Here is a 20,624-nt window from a genome sequence, read left to right on the forward strand (position 1 = left end):
AGAACGACAGGAATGGGAAATGGCGGAAATTTCATAACGAGGAACTGCATAACTTATATTGTTTACCAAACATTGTTAAGATTATGAAATCTAGGTAGCTCAAGTGAGCAGGTCATGTAGCCAGAATGGAAGAAAGTAGGAGTGGTTTGAAAGTTTTAACTGGAATTACAACTGGAGAAAGACCAATAGGAAGATCCTAGGTGAACATAGGAGGACAATATTAAGACGGATCTCGCAAAATTGGAGTATAAAGTAGAAACTGGATCCTGTTGCCTAAAGAGAGAAGTGAATGGAGAGTTTTTGTGAATGCAGCATTCAACCTTCAGCCTCTATAGTCCATAGAGTTAGTTAGTTAGCAAGCTTTTCTGCTTAAGAACAAAACAGAAACATGAAAAAGAATTACATGAACAGACATTAAGAATTTCGATGTTCTTATTTCGGTTACCGGTATATAGTTACATCTACGTGAAGTTAGCCCTTGCTTTCAAATTTCGATTCGATAACAAAATCTTTTGTTATTGATAGTTTTAAAGAAAAACTCGTTTGTTTCGAAAAAAATAAAGATATATTTACAAAATAAAGTTGAAGGGGAAGGATAACTTTACACTGGCCTGTACTTTCAAATATCGATTCGAAATTGAAGCCAATCATTTGTATTTCGTTTGATATTAATTGTTTTGAAGAAAAAATGTTTCAAAAAAAAAAAAAACGTAAAGTTACAAAATACAGTTTGGGGAGAAACTTTACACTGGCCCCTCTTACTTTCAAATTTTGATTCGAAAACGAAGTCAAAAGTTTGTTTTTCGTTTGTTATTGATTGTTTTGAATTAAAAATCGCTTGTTTCGAAAAACGTTATGAGATATTTATCCAATAATCGAGGGAGTTCCGAGGCAACTTCACACTGGCCTCTCCAATACTTTCAAATTTTGCTTTAAAAGTAAAGCCAATTATTTGTTTTCTGTTTCGTATTAATTGATTTGAAGAAAAAAATAGCTTGTTTCGAAAAGAGTAAGAAAATATTTACAAAATAAAGTTGACATGTGGCCAAATTTAGCCAGGTCCCTATACTTACAAATTTCGATTGAAAATCAAAATCAATTGTTTCATGTTCGATTGTTGATTATTTTGAAGAAAAAACAGTTTTCGAAAAATATAAAAAATGTTTACAAAAGAAATGGGTGATGAAACTTCACACTGTTAAAAAATCGTTATGTTATTTCAACGACATGCCTATGTGTTAACACGATTGTGTTAAAATATAACACAAACAAGTGGTTAGAACAACTCACTCTCCATTTGGAGTTGTGTGTCAAATGCCGGTAGCTGAAATGACACACAGCCTGTGTGTTAAATTAACACAACTGTAGAATCTTCGGTGTTGTTTTCTGCGTGATTGCCAAATATGTTGGACATGTAATTATAAAGGCTTATGAATTGAAGCTACAGACATAGTAGAAAGAAATACTTAAACAAATCAAGAATACGCAGAATTTCAAAATGCAAACCGCGCGATGTGTTTTCAATTGTTTTACGTAATGTTTCTAAAAAACATCCTAACAGCACAAGATGTGCTAGACATGTGTCATTTAGGTGTTCTAAATTCATCTCCCACATTTGATACATTTATTGTTTCTTTTTCTAAGCGATTGTGTACTAGAAGCAACAAACGCATCAACTTTATTAGATGGCAACTGGCGCCAATCATTTGAAAGTGAATATGAAAGAACTATAAAATAAAGTAAATAGACAGTCATCATTTTGTTATAGAATTAGGTCTACAAGGCGAGCAGATTTTGTCTTATCCCGAACGGTTATCCTCAAATATACGCGGCTTAATGGGGCGTTTACACTTGGTCGATTTAGTCGCACGACTAAATCGATTTAGTAGCACGACTAAATCGACTCGCTGCATTTGCCACTAAAACGAAGCAACTAGGCCGAATCAGATCGATGGATGTGTTCAATTATTTCAACCACAGAAAATAGAACGTCTTTCAATTCAGTTGCCAGTCGATTAGTCGCCTTCGATCAACAAGCGATTAAGTTGAAGTCCCGTTTACACGGTCGATTAAGTTGAAAGTGACGTCAATTCAACTGAATCGAACGCAAATCGACTAAGTGTAAACGCCCCATAAGGAAGCAATCTGATTATCCAAATTCAAAAGACTTCAAGAATTTATCACTTACAAGCGACGTTTTCTTCATCGCTTTCGTGGCCAAGTCGGAAGAGCACGCGGCTAGTAATTGAAAGGTAGATGGTTGTGTCCCCCCTCCGCCACTGGAGTTCATTTTTTTTACTTGTTTGAAGTGTTTGTTAGACTCAGCATAATGTAAACACATTACGAATATAGGCAATTTAACATTTTTTTTGGGGCGGGTAATTTTGTTGTTCATTAACGCTTACGGGACGGCTAAACACCGGTTGTGTGTTAAAGACGTAACGCACCCCCTGTGTTAAACGCCAACACTGCGGCGTATGTGTTGAACTAACACCGTATAGTGGTAGTCACGCTGGAACCAGTGCCCTGTGTTAAAATTGAGTTGAATTAACACAATCATTTTTTACTGTGCACACTGGTAACACCGTCTTATTTCGAATCAAAGCAAAAGCTAATTATTTGTTATTGGTTATTTTGAAGAGAATTTTTTTTGTTTGTTTGGAAAAAATAGAAAGAGAGATGTATCTGTTGTTGATTGTTTTTAAGATAAAAATCCCTCTTTCAAAACACAAACAAATACATTTGAAGATATATTTGGTGGTCAACTTTACACTAGTCATCACACTACTTTTTCTGCTTTTAGATTTCGATTCAAAACTCAACTAAATTGTTTATCTTTCCTTTCTTATTGAGTGGCTTCAAGAGAAAATATTTTATTTCGAAAAAATCTTAAAGGTTATATAAAAATAAAAGTTGGGTGAGCCAATTCACACCGATCTTTCATTTCTTTTTTTTAAATTTCAATAAAAGAATAGATAAAATAATTCTTAAATGTTGACGTTGCCAAGAACGTGCTCATATTATTGTTTAACAGTTGTCTCCCAAACATTTGTTTCTTTGAAGGCACACGACTTTCTTAGTTAAGTTTACGAGATTTATGTTTATTTAGAAGCATTTCTGACAAAAAGCAAAAATGAGATAAAACACAAAAAGAAAAGGACGAAAGAAATAAAGCTAACCGGAAGAAGTTAAAATCTGTATCGATCGATTTGCTTGGTCAAGCTCAGTCAATTGATATACAGATTGTTCGTTGCTGATTATGGAAACTAGACTCAGTAAACCGGAGGTGGTTGGCCGGAAGTAGTTAAAATTGGTATCGATCGATTTGCTTTGTGAAGCTGAATCGATTGATACATAGATTGTATAGTTGATGATTATACCCTACCCCCGGAAACTAAATTAGGCTCAGTAAACCAGAAGTGGTTAACCGGAAGTAGTTAAAATTGGTATCGATCGATTTGTTTTGACAAGCTGAATCGATTGACATATAGATTGTATATGTTTCGTTGCTGATTATACCCCATCCCCGGAAACTAAATTAAGCTTAGTAAAACCGGAAGTGGTTAACCGGAAGTAGCTAAATTTGGTATCGATCGATTTTTTTTTTCAAACTGAATCGATTGATATATAGATTGTATGTGCTTCGTTGCTGATTATACCCCACTCCCGGAAACTAAATTATTTCCCCATAACAGTTAAGCTGTGTTAAAGTGTCTGTGCTCTCAGGATTGCAAGCCCTCTCTCAAAAAGTAATTCATAAGGTACTAGAAGTACATTACGTAATGAAAGAACTGCATAAATTATGAATTCATGTCTTGCCTAAACTACAATAATATTTTATTTTATACTCTAGTTAATAATATTTTTTTAATTGTAAATTGCACCACTGTATTGAATGTATACGTAATGATTTGCCAACACTGTTTCAGTTTACTTGAAACTATTTGATTGGTTAGTTTTCAAGTCTGTGCATATGCGACTTGTTTTCATAAGAAAGTTTGTACTTAGACCAGTGTGTATTACAGGTAACTGTTTTTGTATTTTCTCTTACACATTTTTTTTTTTTAAATGACGTTTCCAATTTGACTTTTAAACTTGGAGTGGACTGTTAACGATGAAGTTTCTATTATTGAATGGCAAAGTAGACTTGCACTTTGCTTTCGCTTTGTTTAGACATGTTCTAACAAGAATAATGTGTATGGGGTATATGCGTTCATTTCATAATTTTATTTACCACCTTTATTCGTTTAAAATTGCTGTATCGCATTTTATGGGGGCATATTTATATTCATGAAATGTGAACTTCTCTTAAGTGTAGGGAGAAGTTGCATTAATAAGCGCAGATTCATTTTAGAAAGCTCTGAGGGATTGAGTATAGCCCGCTCCCCCAGTGATTTTGAGCGAATCATAGTGATTCTAACGATTCATATTAGTTCATAATGAATCGGAATCGCATGTTATAAAGATTTAAGATGAAAAATCTTGTGGTAAGGAGGTTTTACTATAAGTAGTAGTAGTAGGAGGAGGAGGAACGAGTTGGAAACCTCGCAGGGGTTGGTTGGGTTCTGTTCTCGATATAAGTAGTAGTAGTAGGAGAAGGAGTAGGAGTAGTAATAGTAGTAGTATTAGTAGTAGTAGTAGTGACTTCCAGTTCCGGTGACAAAGAACTGGGGAGAGCGGGCTATATACAAGCTTGCCAGATGCGTCCGTAGGAACAGGCCCGTCAGCAATGGTGCGTATGCAAGTGAACTACAAATGACAACCAACTAACTTCCGTTCTACTGCAATTGTCACCAATCTTTTCTTCTTTCGTCGGCACTTTTTCTAGGTCAATTTCATTCTTTTATTTCACGTCTCGCTTTACTGCAGTACCATGCTAAGCCATCAATCGATTCATAATGTCATATGCCCCTGGCATTTCTAACATGCTACATCATACTTGAGTCCATACTCTTGCAAGAATTTAATTACGTTCTTTTTGCTACAACCTAGGATATGAGGAATTGAAAATTAGGAATTTCTGAAATCCTAATGTTTTACCGAGGGTTAACTAGTTTAAACCAAGGTAATGGGTTAAGTTTAGAGTTACCCCTCCGCTTTTTATAAAAATCAGGAAAATTTACAGGAGAAATGAGGTAAGAAATGATAATTTGAAGTTTTTTTTTTTATGTTTAGGAATGTAAGTTCGGCAGGAGAGTTATGTTTAATGCGAGAAAAGATATGTGAAAATTAGTACTGTTTGCCAGATGCGGAAGCATTCGCGGAAGGTTTTAGCAGCATGGTAGGTTGGTAATTGTAAAATATGGCGAACAGGTGTAACGGATGCGCAAAAATAATGAAGAAAACCTTTTAAATTTTTGTGAAGCACACGGAGTAGTGAAGTTAAGTGAAATGTAACAATTTTTAATACTTTAAGCACTGTTTTTTGTATGTTGCAAAGTCCAAGGGCACCTGCAGACTGGAGGGGCAACTCTAAACTTAAGCCAAGGTAATTTAAACCAGCTGATTAAAAAAAAGAAAAGGAAAATATTCGTAAAAGTGTAAGTGTTCAAGTGTTCGTAAACTCTTCATGAACCTACATTTATGGGTTATCACGTTTCACTCCCGTATATTATTCTCATTATATTCAGACCTGAATTCCCCATTCATTACTCAAAGATGAATCTTTCTTTTGTGATTTTTTAAAATAGTTTGTTGCTATGTAATTGCAATCGAAAAATATGTCTAAATATTGTTTCGTTGTAATAATGTTTACTATTGATAAAATACATCGAAATGCCATACTTTTTTGTTGAGTCATACTTCTGTAACGACAGCTTTATGTCTGTGAAAAATTTACCTTTCACTACTGACTTTTGTCAATGACATTTCATACCATCAACGCGATATCCACATTTGAATATGTGACTGTTTCTCCATTTCTGTATTTTCAGTGCCTTCCTATATTTGGCACACTTTCTCCTGAATTTCAATGATCCGTTCCGCTCCACAAAACGTAATAATTTCACTAGCGTACACTCTTATAAAAATCAAGATTGAAATGTCACATGGAACTGCCATCTTACAATACGGGGAATTAATTTCCTCCTTAGACCCTAATCTCATGCCTTATACTCAAAATAGAACCAACAACACACAGCTTTTCACATGTTCAAAATACCACATTAAACTTGTGGAGTTAGGGTGAATTTCACGAAAAGTGACCAATTCACCCTTTCTTTCTCGTATATTTTTCGTATTTCTGGACCTACTCTCCGACTCTTAACCCAAAAAATGATCCCTACGTGGGAACGGAATATGTAATTTTCATTTAGATAAGTTTCATGATGTAACTCGGCACTCCGTTTGGATCACCGTGTAGATAGTAGGGCAAATTTTTACTTTGACTCCAACTGTGACTTCGGGTTAAGTTTAGAGTTACCCCTCCGCTTTTTATAAAAATCAGGAAAATTTACAGGAGAAATGAGGTAAGAAATGATAATTTGAAGTTTTTATTTGATGTTTAGGAATGTAAGTTCGGCAGGAGAGTTATGTTTAATGCGAGAAAAGATATGTGAAAATTAGTACTATTTGCCGGATGCGGAAGCATTCGCGGAAGGTTTCAGCAGCATGATAGTTGTAAAATATGGTGAATATGGCGAACAGGTGTAACGGATGCGCAAAAATAATGAAGAAAAACTTCTAAATTTTTGTGAAGCCCACGGAGTACTGAAGTTACGTGAAATGTAACAATTTTTAATACTTTAAGCATTGTTTTTTGTATGTTGCAAAGTCCAAGGGCACCTTCAGACTGGAGGGGCAACTCTAAACTTAAGCCGTGACTTCAACCGATTCATCTGATCCGGTTCCCGGAGCAGTTTTGGAATCATTCCTAAACTGCTCCCGGAACCGGATCACATGAATCGATTACAATTACTAACACAGTGAAAGTAATGTACGATGTTAAGAATTATACTATAAGTACAAGGGCCACAATGTTACTAAACATCAATTCAGGTGAAGCGGTGACTATGAATTTTGAGATCTAAATGGGGGGCTACCGCCCCCCAAACCCCCCGCTCAAGTACCATAAAAACATCCAAAATAATAATAACTAATCACACCACTACTATAAAGCTAAGATAAGATGGGAAAAATTAAAAAAAAAAAACACTCGTCTCTAATCATAAATCAGTGCATGACAAAAAAAAAAAAAAAAAAAAAAAAAAAAAACATCTCAACAAGACAATAGGACAAGCAGCAGCAAACCAAATACTTTGCCTAATACTCAAATGCAAAACAAATCAAGAATAAAAATAATGTGAATTAAAAAAAGAAAACACTCACCATTTCGCCATAGGAGAACACTCATGAATAATGAACTCATAACTGCTGATTCCACACGAAAAAATAAGATACCAAGAACACATGCGCAATACTCAACATTACTGAAAAATGTTCCTTTCCGCACACACATCGTTTTATTAAACCGAGCACACTTGCTATTATTACAAACAAGAAACCAATAAACGTCCACTTTTACAATACGTCGAAAATAGCTTTAGACCGGTACGTGACGTTCGGGCGCTGACGTTTGGGCCCCGCCGTTTGGACACTGGACGTTTGGGCGCGAAGCCATTTGGGCGCCAGACGTTTGGGCGCGAGTTAAATTAAAAAGTCATTATGTTAGGCGCTGAGTACTAAGTTTGAATCAAGATATCACAAGGTGTCTACTGTAGTGGAAGTCCTTGAATTATACTGGATTTTGTTTTACATACTTGAAATACTGAAATTTGAAAACTCTAAAAACTGAATTAACAATTAAATTTTGTAAATTTAAATTTCAACCAAAGTTAAGTATGCTTTTTATTTGATAACTTTTCAAGCCAAAGGTTGTAGTCCAGACTAGATATGATTGACTGCATTACGTACATAGTGAGCCTATTCCATTAAAAAATTTAAAGCAGGACTTCTACTGTAGTTATGCAATAAGTGTGAATGTCAAACACATTTTTAGAGGCTAAATGACCAATATGTGTACCCTTAACTATTATTTTTCACTTTTAAATAATTCTTTTTTTCCTTTCGCCACTTTCTTTAGTGCAGATTAAATGCTTACAATGGGACGAAAAAAAAAGTGTGTTAAGTTTTGATTTTTATATTGGAATGTTAAAAAAAAGTGATACCAGAAATACAGCATATTACAGTTCCTAAACTCAATGTCTTAGACACCCTGTATTAACAGCTTTCCCTCAACTCGATTAGGATTTTTAGATTTCTGGGCTCTCGGCATGTAAGGCCATATAGCCCGTCACGTTTGAGGGTGCATACTATCCGGGAAAGGAAAGGAAGAAAGGATTGCGGAAGGAAGGAAGCGGCCTGAACCTATAAATTAGGTACCACCCCGGCATTTGCCTGGTGTGAATGAGGAAAACCTCATTCAGGGTGGCCGACCTGAAAGAGCGTGTTACACTTTTTCGACCGAGTGCCCCTACCGGGAATCGAACCCGGGACCGCTCGCACAGAAGGCGAGAGCGTTAGCGACTACGCTACGCGGAGCCACTTCTCTCAACTCGAGTGCGCGGAAATCTTTTATTGGTAGTTCTTTATTGGACTTAATGAAAAGAAGAGTTTGGCAAACGTAATACGAAAGAAAGCAAATTTTAATATTCATAAGTATGTAATTATTAACTTTTTAAAAAAATACAAAAATTAAATCAATATGTTTTAATTAACATTAAGAAAATTATTAACAGTTCGTCTGACTCCTTCATTTCCTAACTTTCTTATATAATACAAAAATTAGATCAACATTAGATCAGAAGTACAAGAATCGTGAACAAGCGAAAAATCAATCCATGACGAGGTTAGGCAACAAATGCCACAAACGCATTAAACAGTTTAATTTAGATGAATAAATAAGATAGAAAATAGATAGATAAATGAGGTGAGATAAAGATAGAAGTGTAGGAAATGTATATATCTTGATTCGCGCTTAGTTTTCAGTGCCTAGCTTACTTTATATTTCGTAAATTATGATTTTTACTATGCCTCGCGCCCAAATGTCTGGCGCCCAAACGGCAGCGCCGAAACGTCCGCGCCCAAATGGTGGCGCCCAAACGTCCTGTCCCGCTTTAGACCACAACCATGATAGGTTTTCTCTAACTCAATTCAACCAATTCAATTACGCGCTTCCCGCATGCCACAAACAGCAGCACACACATACATGCACACAGAACATGTGACATCACACTAACAAACTACCATATGACTACACAGACACCTAGTGGGAAAAATATGAACTAAGACGTCACACCAAAGGCACGAACAGTTCCAACAAGTGACTCACGCACAAACAGTTCGAGGAAGTGACTGAACCTATAAGGACCGATTAAAGTCACAGTTGGAGTCAAAGTAAAGACTTGCCGATAGTAGGGATGGCCGGAACCGGTTTCTCGCGGAACTGGAACTTTCTAGCCATCCCTACACTAAACTCGATCTGCTGGCAGGCTGTGAACAATGCTAGATGAAATGGTAGAAGCGACAGGCAGGCGACGGCCGCTTGTATCATTTGGCTAAACAAACTGTGTAACTAGCAAACTCATTGGCTAAACAGACAAACTGGCAAACATTTGGGTAAACACCCACTGGTGGACCAAAAATTTCTTCTGTGGGGAGGGGGGCAAGCGGGTCTGTGCGGGGAGGGCACAGGCGCGTGCTTCTCTTTGCAGTGTTTTGAAGGTGAACTTTGTGCCTCTTTTACGGGACTTTGGGGGCTTTCGGATCCAGGTCTGGAGCCGCGTTTTTGAATTCAGGTTCAGAACCAAGTTTTTCTTGTTCAGGTCTGTAACCGGTTCCGAAAACCAGATCTTCAAGAACCGGTTCCGCCGGAACCGGAACTTTGTGGCCATCCCTATTAGAAAGGGGGGAAAACAGAGGGAAAACCAGGAAGAGGAAGATCAAGGATAGAATATCTAGATGCAGTTACGAAGAAGAGACCTTATCAAAGTATAAAACAGCTCCTCCAAGGGAGAGGAAAGTTTTAAAATTTCCATGTTGCCCACCAACATATGGTTGAGGTGAATAAGAAGAAGACATAATACAACTATTTCTCAAACATTTTCTCAGTTTTTAACTTTCAAATATATTATATAGAGTAGATGTTTGTAAATTTGGATTTATTTCTTCTAGAACACGGGTTAGTTTCCGCAGGTGTGAACCAGAACACTAAAATAAATTGAATATTTACAGGAGAACTGAGTATTAAAATATTTTGGATATTAGATAGTTTTGTTGTTGTTCACCTTACAGCGTTTAAGGTCAAAATTACTCTTTTGCAACATACTGGTTTACATGCGTGCCCACCGCCACTGATGCGACTGCTTCATGCGGACGTACCCTCGCGCTTCCGCCCGTTTTTATCTGCTATTTCCCTGCGCTGAGTCGTTTACATGCAGGAGTGGAGCTCCTTCCACAAGTTTTGTCCGTATAGATTAGATATTTGTCTAACAGCGAAACGTTTCTGAGTGGAAAGGCGCCTTAGAATTTCACCGTGGCATTCGTTGACTTTTGCATAAAATTTGTTTTGAGACGAAGTAGAATAAGTTCTAATAGTTAGATTTTCGAGCTTTCACTTAAATATACTTAGTACTTAGGAATCTAAATTATGTATATGTATGCACTGTTGACGTCACAATGAAATATGTAACACTGTTTTAAGAACTGTTTGGAATGTTTGCGTCGGATTTTTCACTAAATCAACCAGTTTTATTTCCTTTTATAAACGAGGTAAAAAAAAAAAAAATCCCTTCTAACGTTTACGGCACCCCAGAACCCCAACCTGAACTTTTTTTTTATCATTTCATGAAATTCGTTTTGGGACACATAATGAGTTCCAATAGTAAGGATTTTCATCTTTTATCTTGTATGCAAGAGCCCGAACCCGACCCTAGATTTCCTTATTGTCTCGGCACCTATCTGTCTACTACGTAATATAATTAAAAAAAAAAAAAAAGACTAACATGTGCGAATATTCAAATGAACTTTGGTTAAGTAAATGGTTGTACGTAAGTGGAGTTGGGTCTCAACTTGCCATAGATGACAATGTTAATTTAATATTCGGATGGATTACAAAGTAATAGTCACATAAAGAAACTGACAGTAGTATAGTGTTCAATACATAAAGTTACAATAGTGATTATTAAAAATTATGACAGCATGCATTAAAACTGATTCCAGTATTGAGATTGAATTAGGGCAGTAGCAAAGCAAGACTGTAACTTGAAAATTATTTTACTCACTCCACTCGAAAGAAAACTCGACTCATTGAGGTGAATGATATATTACAAAAGAATACTGAAATAACTTTATAATAAAGAATAAGCCTGTACAACTATCGGAAGTTAAGCCATGATAGCTTGGATCACTCAGATACGCTAATATTTCTAATGCGTCATTAACTTTTTTTTTTTTTTTTTTTTTTTTCCAGCCAAATTGTTACTAAGGTGGTTAACCGTCTTCGAATTTTGAACTTCACATTTGGACAGTCCATTCTCAATTTTGTTTCCATTTTTGTGCTTTCGTTCTGCAAACTGAGGCTGGATCCAAATTCAAAAACAAATTGAGACTGTAATCTGAATACCTTTTCCGAATTTCTTAGAACTTAGTATTCAAGATCACGCGTAATCGCGGGAATACGTTTCTAGGGAGCAGGCATGAAGCAACAGTGGGTATACGTATAAAGGAGATAAGGCAGGTACAGAAAACATGCACCAATCTGTGTTAAGTGATGTGGCCCCGCGTAGCGTAATCATAAACACGGCTGCCAACTGTACGGGTTTCACCCGTATTGTACGTGTTGAATTACTCAGATACGAGTCGCTATTCAAAATGTACGAGTGAACTAATAATTTTGACACTGGTTTTCTTTTATTGGTTAAAAACAACAATTTGATCAGTATTGTTACCATTTAGCAGAATGAATTTGGAAAACCTCTCAGTTGGTTTGATGTTACTGAAATTTTGAATCATGCTACAGTTAACGTAAATATTGACAAGCTGTAGCGAGATTGATCAGTTTTCTTTTGTTAGTTGTAAATGGTTAAAAGTTTTTGAAGAGTTGTTTAATTTAGCTGCATTTGTATTATCAATACCTGCAAACAATGCATTTTGTGAAAGAGTGTTTAGTATGATATGAAATGCTTGGACTGGTTCAAGAAGCTTTGTCTGAAAATTTTCCTGACATCTGAACTAATGGTAAAAATTTACTTTCACATGACCTGCAAAGAATTTTACTCTTAGGGGAAAAAAAAAAAAAAACTGTTATATTGAAAAGTACTAAAAATGAAAACGAGTATAAGTTTGTCTATTCAGAAATAAATGTTAATTACAGTTTCAAATCAACCTTATTTTGTTTCTCTAACGGGATATTGCGAAACATAGGTTTAAAATATATATAGATGTGTTGAATTTAAATAAGGTTTTAATTTAACAAAATTGAATTTGGAGGACTCAAGCTGTAAATGTAGGGGTGAGCAGATTTGAAAAGTTGGCAGCCCAGTCATAACGCACTCGCCATTGGTTAGATTTTTGGTGGGGAAACTCGGCCGGAAAGGTGTAACAGCCTTTTCAGGATATCCATCCTGAGTGAGTTGATTTTTTTTCTGGGTTTTTCTAATTATCAGCAGGTAGTGCTTGGATGGTACTCAACACAAAGATCCCAGGCCGCTTCCTTCCCCACTTCCCCGGGTAGTGTGCTCACCGGGGTGCATGCTGTCTTTAATAACACCACAATTATCTAAATTAATTTGTAAAATTGAGTATACGACAGTGAAAGACATGTTTAAAGAAAAATTTTTCAAATGAGAAATAGGTTATACTTCCAAAACAATAGGTAGCATTCATACAGCGTATGTTCAAAAGCAGTTGGCATGAGGTTACACCCACTTCTTAAAGGTGAACATCAGGGGAGGAGCAAGAAACATGATTATAAATAAATTTGTATAGGAAGGGAGACAAAAGTCATCCTGTGATACATTACAAGTCATATTTTATAGCGCTTTCCATTGTGAAAGACATCGAGAAAGTTTGAGAGTGTAAATTAAATATCAAGTTTCAGTCAAGTAAATCTCACGTTAAGCGGAGTTTTTATATTCAGTCTCCTAACTATGAAAACATGTTTGGTCATTCCGACGTCAATTATTTCACGGGTTTAACCTATTTTACATAAGTTATTCGACGTAAATTAAGTGTAACTTGTGTGAAAAATACGTTTATACATTTCAAGAGCTCTAACTTCCTAATTATTCGCCGTAAACTCCTAATTATTTGTATGTGAGTGTAAGCAAGAGCTAGTTAGAATCAGAAAACTACTTTATACAAATGTTTAAAGCAGGTTTCAGATAGCGTAAGAAATAATCGTCCTGGTTGAATGAGTGCGATGCTTATTATGTTCAAACCCTGTACAAAATTATGTTCTTTTTTATTTATTTTTTCGCGTGCTTCCACCTCTAATTTTTGCGACTTCTTTCCATTCAAATTTTATTATTAGAGAATATTCTACGAATTGCAAATGTAAAAAGCCCTACCTGAAAATAAAATATTAAATATACTCTAATTTACTATCCTCTGGTTTGTAACATAAAGCCATTTTAGTAAATTTGTATAACAACTTACGATTTTGCTATTGGAAATTGCATAATAACAAATAGAATATTTATTTATTTATTTATTTATTTACTATACATTTTCCAGTGGCAAAATCGTAAGTTCTGTGTAAATAAATGTAAAAATATCATAACAGGTATAATGCAAATATTACTCTATATTATTGCTGGATGAGCTGAATTAGTGTAAAAGGTGTCAGTTTTAAGTGTTCGAGATAGAAATCGTATGGCCATTGATAGCGTTGCACAAGGAGGCAAATCACCAGGGAGATTTTCAAAACCCTCCAGAAGCTAAGCTCTGTCCAGCACTGCATCCCAACAATGCCCAGAAAAGATCCGTTTTTGAGTGTCGAAGTGATGAAGTAACCTGAGCAAAACTGACTCCCTAAATATTTGAGTTTGAAAAGAAAACAACCCAACGCCGTAAGTTCAAGGCATGGCAAGTCAAATAATCATGAAATAGCCTAGACGGCACGGTGAGAAGATGAGATAGGATAAACTTACGTCATCTTTCCTTCTGCAGCACCATATATCTACTTCATATTATACGACATATATAATTGAACTTACCAGCTGCAAAGCAAAAGTATTTTCGACCAGTTTATTAGTTAGTAGATGTTCTGGAACATACAAACTTTTTTGCAACATTTAAATCACAATTACACTTTTAATACGTTGCATTTGTAATAGCCCCATGAACCTGTATGAATATATTAACACAGTTGCGTACGCGTTTCAGTCCGAAATAAATGGAGTAAATTATTTAATTCATAAGTCACATAATATCTGACAGTATTATTTTGTTATTTTATAAGTTGTTGCAGGAGCTGAGTTTCATGGCATGTTTGTTCTTTTGATTGTATTCAGCGAGAGTGTAGTTTCTTATATCGTGTACAACACTACCTCTTTGTATTTTAAGGAACCTTTTAACGTTTAATTAATCTCGCCTTCTTTTAAACGAGAAAGGAACTCAGTATGTTATTATTATCACTTACCACCAATTGACAAAGTTTGGATTTGAAACACAGCTAGTTACGAGGGACGTCAGGTTATGACCGGAATTTTTTTCTGTTACATAAAGAAGAGAAAATGCAAATCAATTACTGTTCTTTTTTCAAGGTACTCCTTATATATGTGCACACACTTGTCCCATCGGTGTGGGAGTGCCCGTATCCCTGCGGCATAGAATTCTTTTGGACGATCATTCGGCCGTTTCAGCACACACGTTTTGACTTCATTGTCAATGTGGAATTTTTGACCTCTCAAGTGTTCCTTGAGGAGACCAAAAAGATGGAAGTTGCAAGGCGACAGATCGGGGCTATACGGGGATGGTCTAGGATCTCCCAAGCAAGTTTGGTGATAGCTGTGACCCTTGTCGTGGCTCTATGAGGATGATGCTATTCTTCACCGTCTGTGGCCGTTTCCTTCCCCTCCAAAGCCTCTTTGACTTTGGTCCGGAGTAGTTGCTGTAGGACGCCGCATTGATTTGTGGTCTCGCGTGCGAGGATTTTTTTTTTTTTTTAAATAAAGAATACCTTCAGCATCATTTTGCAGCGGACGTTTGTGCCTTGATATTTTTCGGCGGCGACGATCCTGGATGCCCCCACTCCATGCTGGAGCGCTTTGACTCCAGAGTGTAATGATGCACCCAGCTCTCATCGCAGGCGATTATCTATGCCCTCGCCTTCTTTCTGAAATTGCTGCAAATGCTGGGACGAGATGTTTTCCCTACGCTACTTCTGGTCGAACGTTAGCATTTTTGGGACCAATCTGCTGTAATTTTCCGAAAGTGCAGGTGTTCGTGGATGATTGTTTCCATACTTTCCACGCTGCTGTTTGTTTTCACACAGAGATCTCTCACGTCGATTACTCAGAATAAGCTGCTTCAGATAAATGTTGGTTTCGTTGACTGCAGTACCTCGGCGTGGAGTACAGATCACGTTGAAAACGGATTTCCTTCCTGGCTTGAATTTTGAACACAAATCATATACTTCTGGCTGAGAGAGTTTCTTTGCCATGTTGCTCACTTTATCATCTCAAGCTTTCAGCAGGTTTCACGCCTTCCTTCAGGAGGGACTTGATGATGCAGCGCTGCTCCACTGGGGCCCCAGCTCCAGACTGCCAGGCTTGCTGCTATCGTCCATCGCCACTCTCTGAGAAACTCTTTCTCCTCAGCTGCCCGTCCTGTCTCCAGTGTCAGAACCACCTTATCATAGGATGAAACACAGACGCCAAGCTGCGCACAGCAACACTGGAAACAAGGAAAAATAAATTGAATGCCCCTCGTATTTCTACTTCATCCCAATTTTTGTATTCTAGTCACTGCCACAATGAGAAAATTCTGGTTTCAAGATTAGTCCACATCCCATACAAGTTTAGGTGGAGCCATGACTTACAGGAGTCATGTTATTTTCTTTTCTTTCTTTCCTTGTATGTTTATCATACACACACTCACATTTACACTTACAAAACTTTTTCAGTACTTTCTCTCTCTCTCTCTCTTTTTTTTTTTAACAGCAGATGGCAGATGGATAAAAACAAGACACTATCGTCGGACGACTTGTTCAAAGATGTGTAAATAATACAACTATTTCATGTAACATAATTAGTTTTAACTGGAGAAATTTAAGTGAATACAGACCAGTTATAATAGATTTTAACTTAAGTATATGATCACAATGTAATTTAATATATTCTGGACGTTAAATGATTACTTACCTAGTTATTTATTTGCTGTTAAGTATAAGACTTTTTAATTTATATTTAGTTATGACTTACGTTGCTTTTACTTATTTTTGAAATAAACATATTCTGCTTATTGGTATGTTTTCTTTGTTTTAGACTCTTATGTCACGCTTGAAGAAAAGAAGGATAAGAGGGAATTTTCTTGAAACTGGATAAAACTTCCTTTTGTGACATCAGAAGAAATGTAAACAAAACTTGCGTGTGACGGACTAGTGAATATAGAAGTGAAGTTAAAGAAAATTATTTGGTGGTTTGGTAAAAGTGTTTGTAGTAAAATTTACTGGGAGAAACTGAATACATATCAACATGAAATATATGACGTTCTTTCTGCTTGCTTGTGAGTGATAATGATTGATCGATCGAATAATACTTCGTGATGAGTCGGGTGATGATTTCGTGAAGTGTTAAAAATTTGTGTGTCACTCGTCTGTTAGTAATGTTAATAATTCATTGTAGAAAAAGAATAAGTGGAATAACCTAGAATTTTCTAAATATTTACTTACATCTGTGGCAGAATGAAGAACAAAAGAGATAACATTTTCTTCGTAAGTCAAAATGTAGTTAGTGAAACGAATGATAATAATTGCAGTATCTTGTCACCGGCAGATTCAGAACGGAAGCACAGAAAAAAGAAGAAAAAGAAACTGGCACTCGACACATCTGGATGTTCAGGTAGCCCTGACAAATCGTGTACAAACGAAAACAAAAGTTGTGATTTATTTTCAGATTTAAATCCAGATAGCGTTGGAGGCCATAAGGAAAAAGTACGTAAAAAGAAACGAAATAAAAGCAGCTTCGTTAGTAATTCTGCTTCTTTAAAATCCGTTACTCCAGAGTCACAAGAATCTGAAAATATTGCTCAAGAGCAGCATTTAAATGATAGTTCATTTGAATATCATAGTAAGAAAAAGCGTAAAAAAAAGAAATCGCAATATGATGGAAGCATCACGATCAAATCAGGAGATTGTGATCACAATGAACAATTTGACACATATAATTCTCATAATAAAATAGATATTGGTCACGCCCAACGATTTGATACGTACAATTCGCATAATAAAGTGGACAATATGATAAATTTGGCTGATATCCCACAGCTAAATGAGGAAGATCATACGAGAGAGGAGCCTGTCAATATCACAAAAAAGAAGAAAAAGAAAAGAAAAGATGCGATAAGTTTAGATAGGAGTTCTTCTGTGTGTAGCGATGCTGATCGTCAGGTTGATGATGTGAATAATCCTAGTCAGAGTCAGGACGATATTATGAGTGAAAGTTTATTAACACCTCGTAGCAAAAAGAAGAAAAGGAAGCGGAAAGTAGGTGATGAGATGCATACTAATCATGGTGTTGAAGAAGAATTAAATTCAAATGAAAGAATGGTCGATGTCCTGGATAATTCTTTTCAGGCAAGACATTTATCGAGCGTGGAAAATGATATAACTGAGAATCAGAACAGCCATAGTATAAAGAAGAAGGAATTGAACAGAAGCATTCCGGAGACTCCTGTTAAGAAGAGAAAAGGAAAAGACAGTCTTTCTCCGAGCCTATCGAATCAACAAGGTGAAGAAGCGAACATGGAAGAGAAGCTAACTGAAGACAATACAGGAATTAGTGCTTCTTTGAAAAAGAAGAAAAAGTGCACTTTGGTGTCTTTAACTGATGAACAGAGTGATATCGATAGTACTAATGAAACTGTTGTTCAAGAGGATCAAATTAATGAAAGTAATGATACGAAGAAAAGGCATAAGAAAAGGAAATCTCAATACGATGGAAACGTAATAATCCAATCAGAAGACAGCGATCATAAACAAGTTGAGTCTCTCAGTTCTTCCTCAGATTCCACTAGGAAAAAGAAGAAACATTCTCGGCTTGTTGCTACGGAAGAATGTGCTGAAAACGAGAGTTGTGCTTCGACTGGGCACAGTACTGAAATATCTAATAACGCAAAAGTGGGGAAGTTCGCCCGCTTATCGCCTTCAATCAAAAGCGACAGTTGTACAGAGGCTAATAACACAAGTTGGGACGACGCTTTCGCAAGTTGTGAAGAGGAAGCGAAAGAACCTAGTTTTGTAGATTGCAGCCAGAGGAGTTTTTCTGATGTATTGGCCGAAACTTTTGATCATTCCAAGAGCAATCCATTATCCATTTCCCCGTCTCCTTCAAAAAAGAGACGTTCTAAAGAAAGCCCCAAAAGTGACGAAAATAAAGACAACTTGGAACGTATGCTTGATAAGTCATTACTAGGTCACAGTGCTAAGAAAAAAATGCTAAGTTTTTGTAGTAATTCCGGTTCAAATGGTTTGCTAACTTCAAACAATAAAACCATGAACGACGAAACTGTGGATGATGTTTTACAATCGGACAGTTTTTCAGGACGTAGTTCAGTTTCGAGAAAAAGAGAGTCTAGTAGTAGAGCACAGAGTGGTGAAAACGATAATGAATTAGTTGGTGACGATAGCGAAGACCACCCTGACTCATCTGTTAAAGTTCGCTCTTCATCAAAATCGCGCCACAGTAGAAAACTGAAAAAAGACCGCGAATCGCCAGACCTTACAGCTAATAAAAGATCCCTAAAAAGTAGCATGGTTTCTTCAACACCGAAGAGAAAAAAATCCGAAACCACTCCTAGTTCCAGTGCAGAGTCTCAGACGAATTTTCTCTCTAAAATAATGCAAGATAATTCGTCGGATATAGATGATGAACTTATTGCCGGAATGGAAGAAAATACTGCAGTACCTGAAGATGAAAAATACGTAAGTTTTTATCATCCGTAACTCTTTTTATCATTAACTCTGGTACATTTATTATTAATGTTTAAAATGAGATCCAGTCAATATCTTGTATAACGCGGTCTCACAAAGTTTCTGTTATTAAATATACAGGATTAGCGCAAATGATCTCCCTGATTTCGTTATCTCAGTTTCCTGATGGCATAGTGTGGTAAAAGTCTAAAGCGTACAGTATTGAAGAATACAACATGAAAAGAGAATGTCACCAAGTTTCATCTGCAAGTGCTTCATATACCTTCCTTTAATCCCACCCGCATGTCCATACGATAGTCCAATTGAGATATTCCATGTCAGATTGATAAATAAGTTTAAAGAAAAATGACCTTACTACTCATGATTTGCATGAAATGTAATATGAAGGACACATATGAGAAGGTAATTCTGCCAATTTTCCGAGTTTTATTGTGAAAATTGTTCCAAGATACATACGAAATTCAAAATTGTTGTTAAATAAAATTGCCATGCGCGCTTAATTACAAACGGTCGTAACTTTTTCTCTAATTGGAGTATAGCAAGCATTAAAACACCATTGAAAAGCTAATGAACATAACTTTTCAGCGTTACCCTACATGGTCTTCTCACGGTACATTACAGTTTTAGGGTCATTCACTGTAGCCTCTGACCTTTATCTCAAAACATACCATCGCAAAAACTTATAATAATAAAGTAAATAAAACCCCAACATATTTTTAACTGTAGAAGTAGGAGATTTACATAGTGATGTTTTTCAGATGTATATTTGGTAATTGCCCAATATCTGTTATTGGTAGCTTTTACGGCTATATATATATTGGTTGGAGTTGTAGTAACAGATGCATAATACGGCTCACATTTACAAGAAATGTAACTTTGTAAGTGCAAGTAAATAGCTTGCTTAATGATCTTATGAAAGATATACCGTCATGGTAGTTACTTTTTCCATTTCTCCTGGCTCAGAAAAAATTCTACATGTCGCTGTTCGTAGGTTAACCTTTGTAGTGACTGCTGCTTTGTTCACATCTAATATGTCGGACTTCTGTGGATATGTGAATGATAGTAATAGTCCATGTGGAAACAGAAAACTTACTTTAACTTGTCCTGTAAAATTATGAATATCCACAACATACCCAACCCACTACAGATTGTCATACGGAACAATGATATATCCACTAATATCCTCCAGATCCTGTCCTTAGTGGATTTAACGACACTGACTCAATTTTGTATTCAGCTGAGTTTAAATATTTTGGTTTCCACAGCTGTGTTTCACACTGATACGTGTCATCTGTGTGACTTACGTGTTAATCAGTGTCAATTACTTTTTTGTTATGGCGGATGGCAATTCATTTTTTTCCCTAGAATTTTTGTAATATCTTTTAAACTTGACATTTATTTAAATTATTTGAATGTTCCTTTAAATATAATTATAATATTTGTTTCCCTCCACTATCAATGATGTACTTTTTAA

General features: G+C 36.2%; 1 protein-coding gene across 1 annotated transcript in view; it reads left to right on the forward strand.

Moving 5' to 3' along the window:
- The first annotated feature begins 3,872 nt into the window (after positions 1 to 3,872).
- LOC145690047 (uncharacterized) overlaps positions 3,873 to 20,624 on the forward strand; it is a 59,458-nt gene continuing 42,706 nt past the window's right edge. Inside the window, exons 1-2 of the mRNA XM_081764549.1 lie at positions 3,873 to 4,025; positions 16,485 to 19,141. Of these exons, the coding sequence (XP_081620675.1) occupies positions 16,904 to 19,141 (2,238 nt within the window). The 5' untranslated portion in view covers positions 3,873 to 4,025; positions 16,485 to 16,903. The remainder of the gene's footprint in view (positions 4,026 to 16,484; positions 19,142 to 20,624) is intronic.

Source organism: Thermobia domestica, chromosome 7 (genome assembly GCF_964235325.1).
Source record: "Thermobia domestica chromosome 7, izTheDome1.hap1.1, whole genome shotgun sequence".
NCBI lineage: Eukaryota > Metazoa > Arthropoda > Insecta > Zygentoma > Lepismatidae > Thermobia > Thermobia domestica.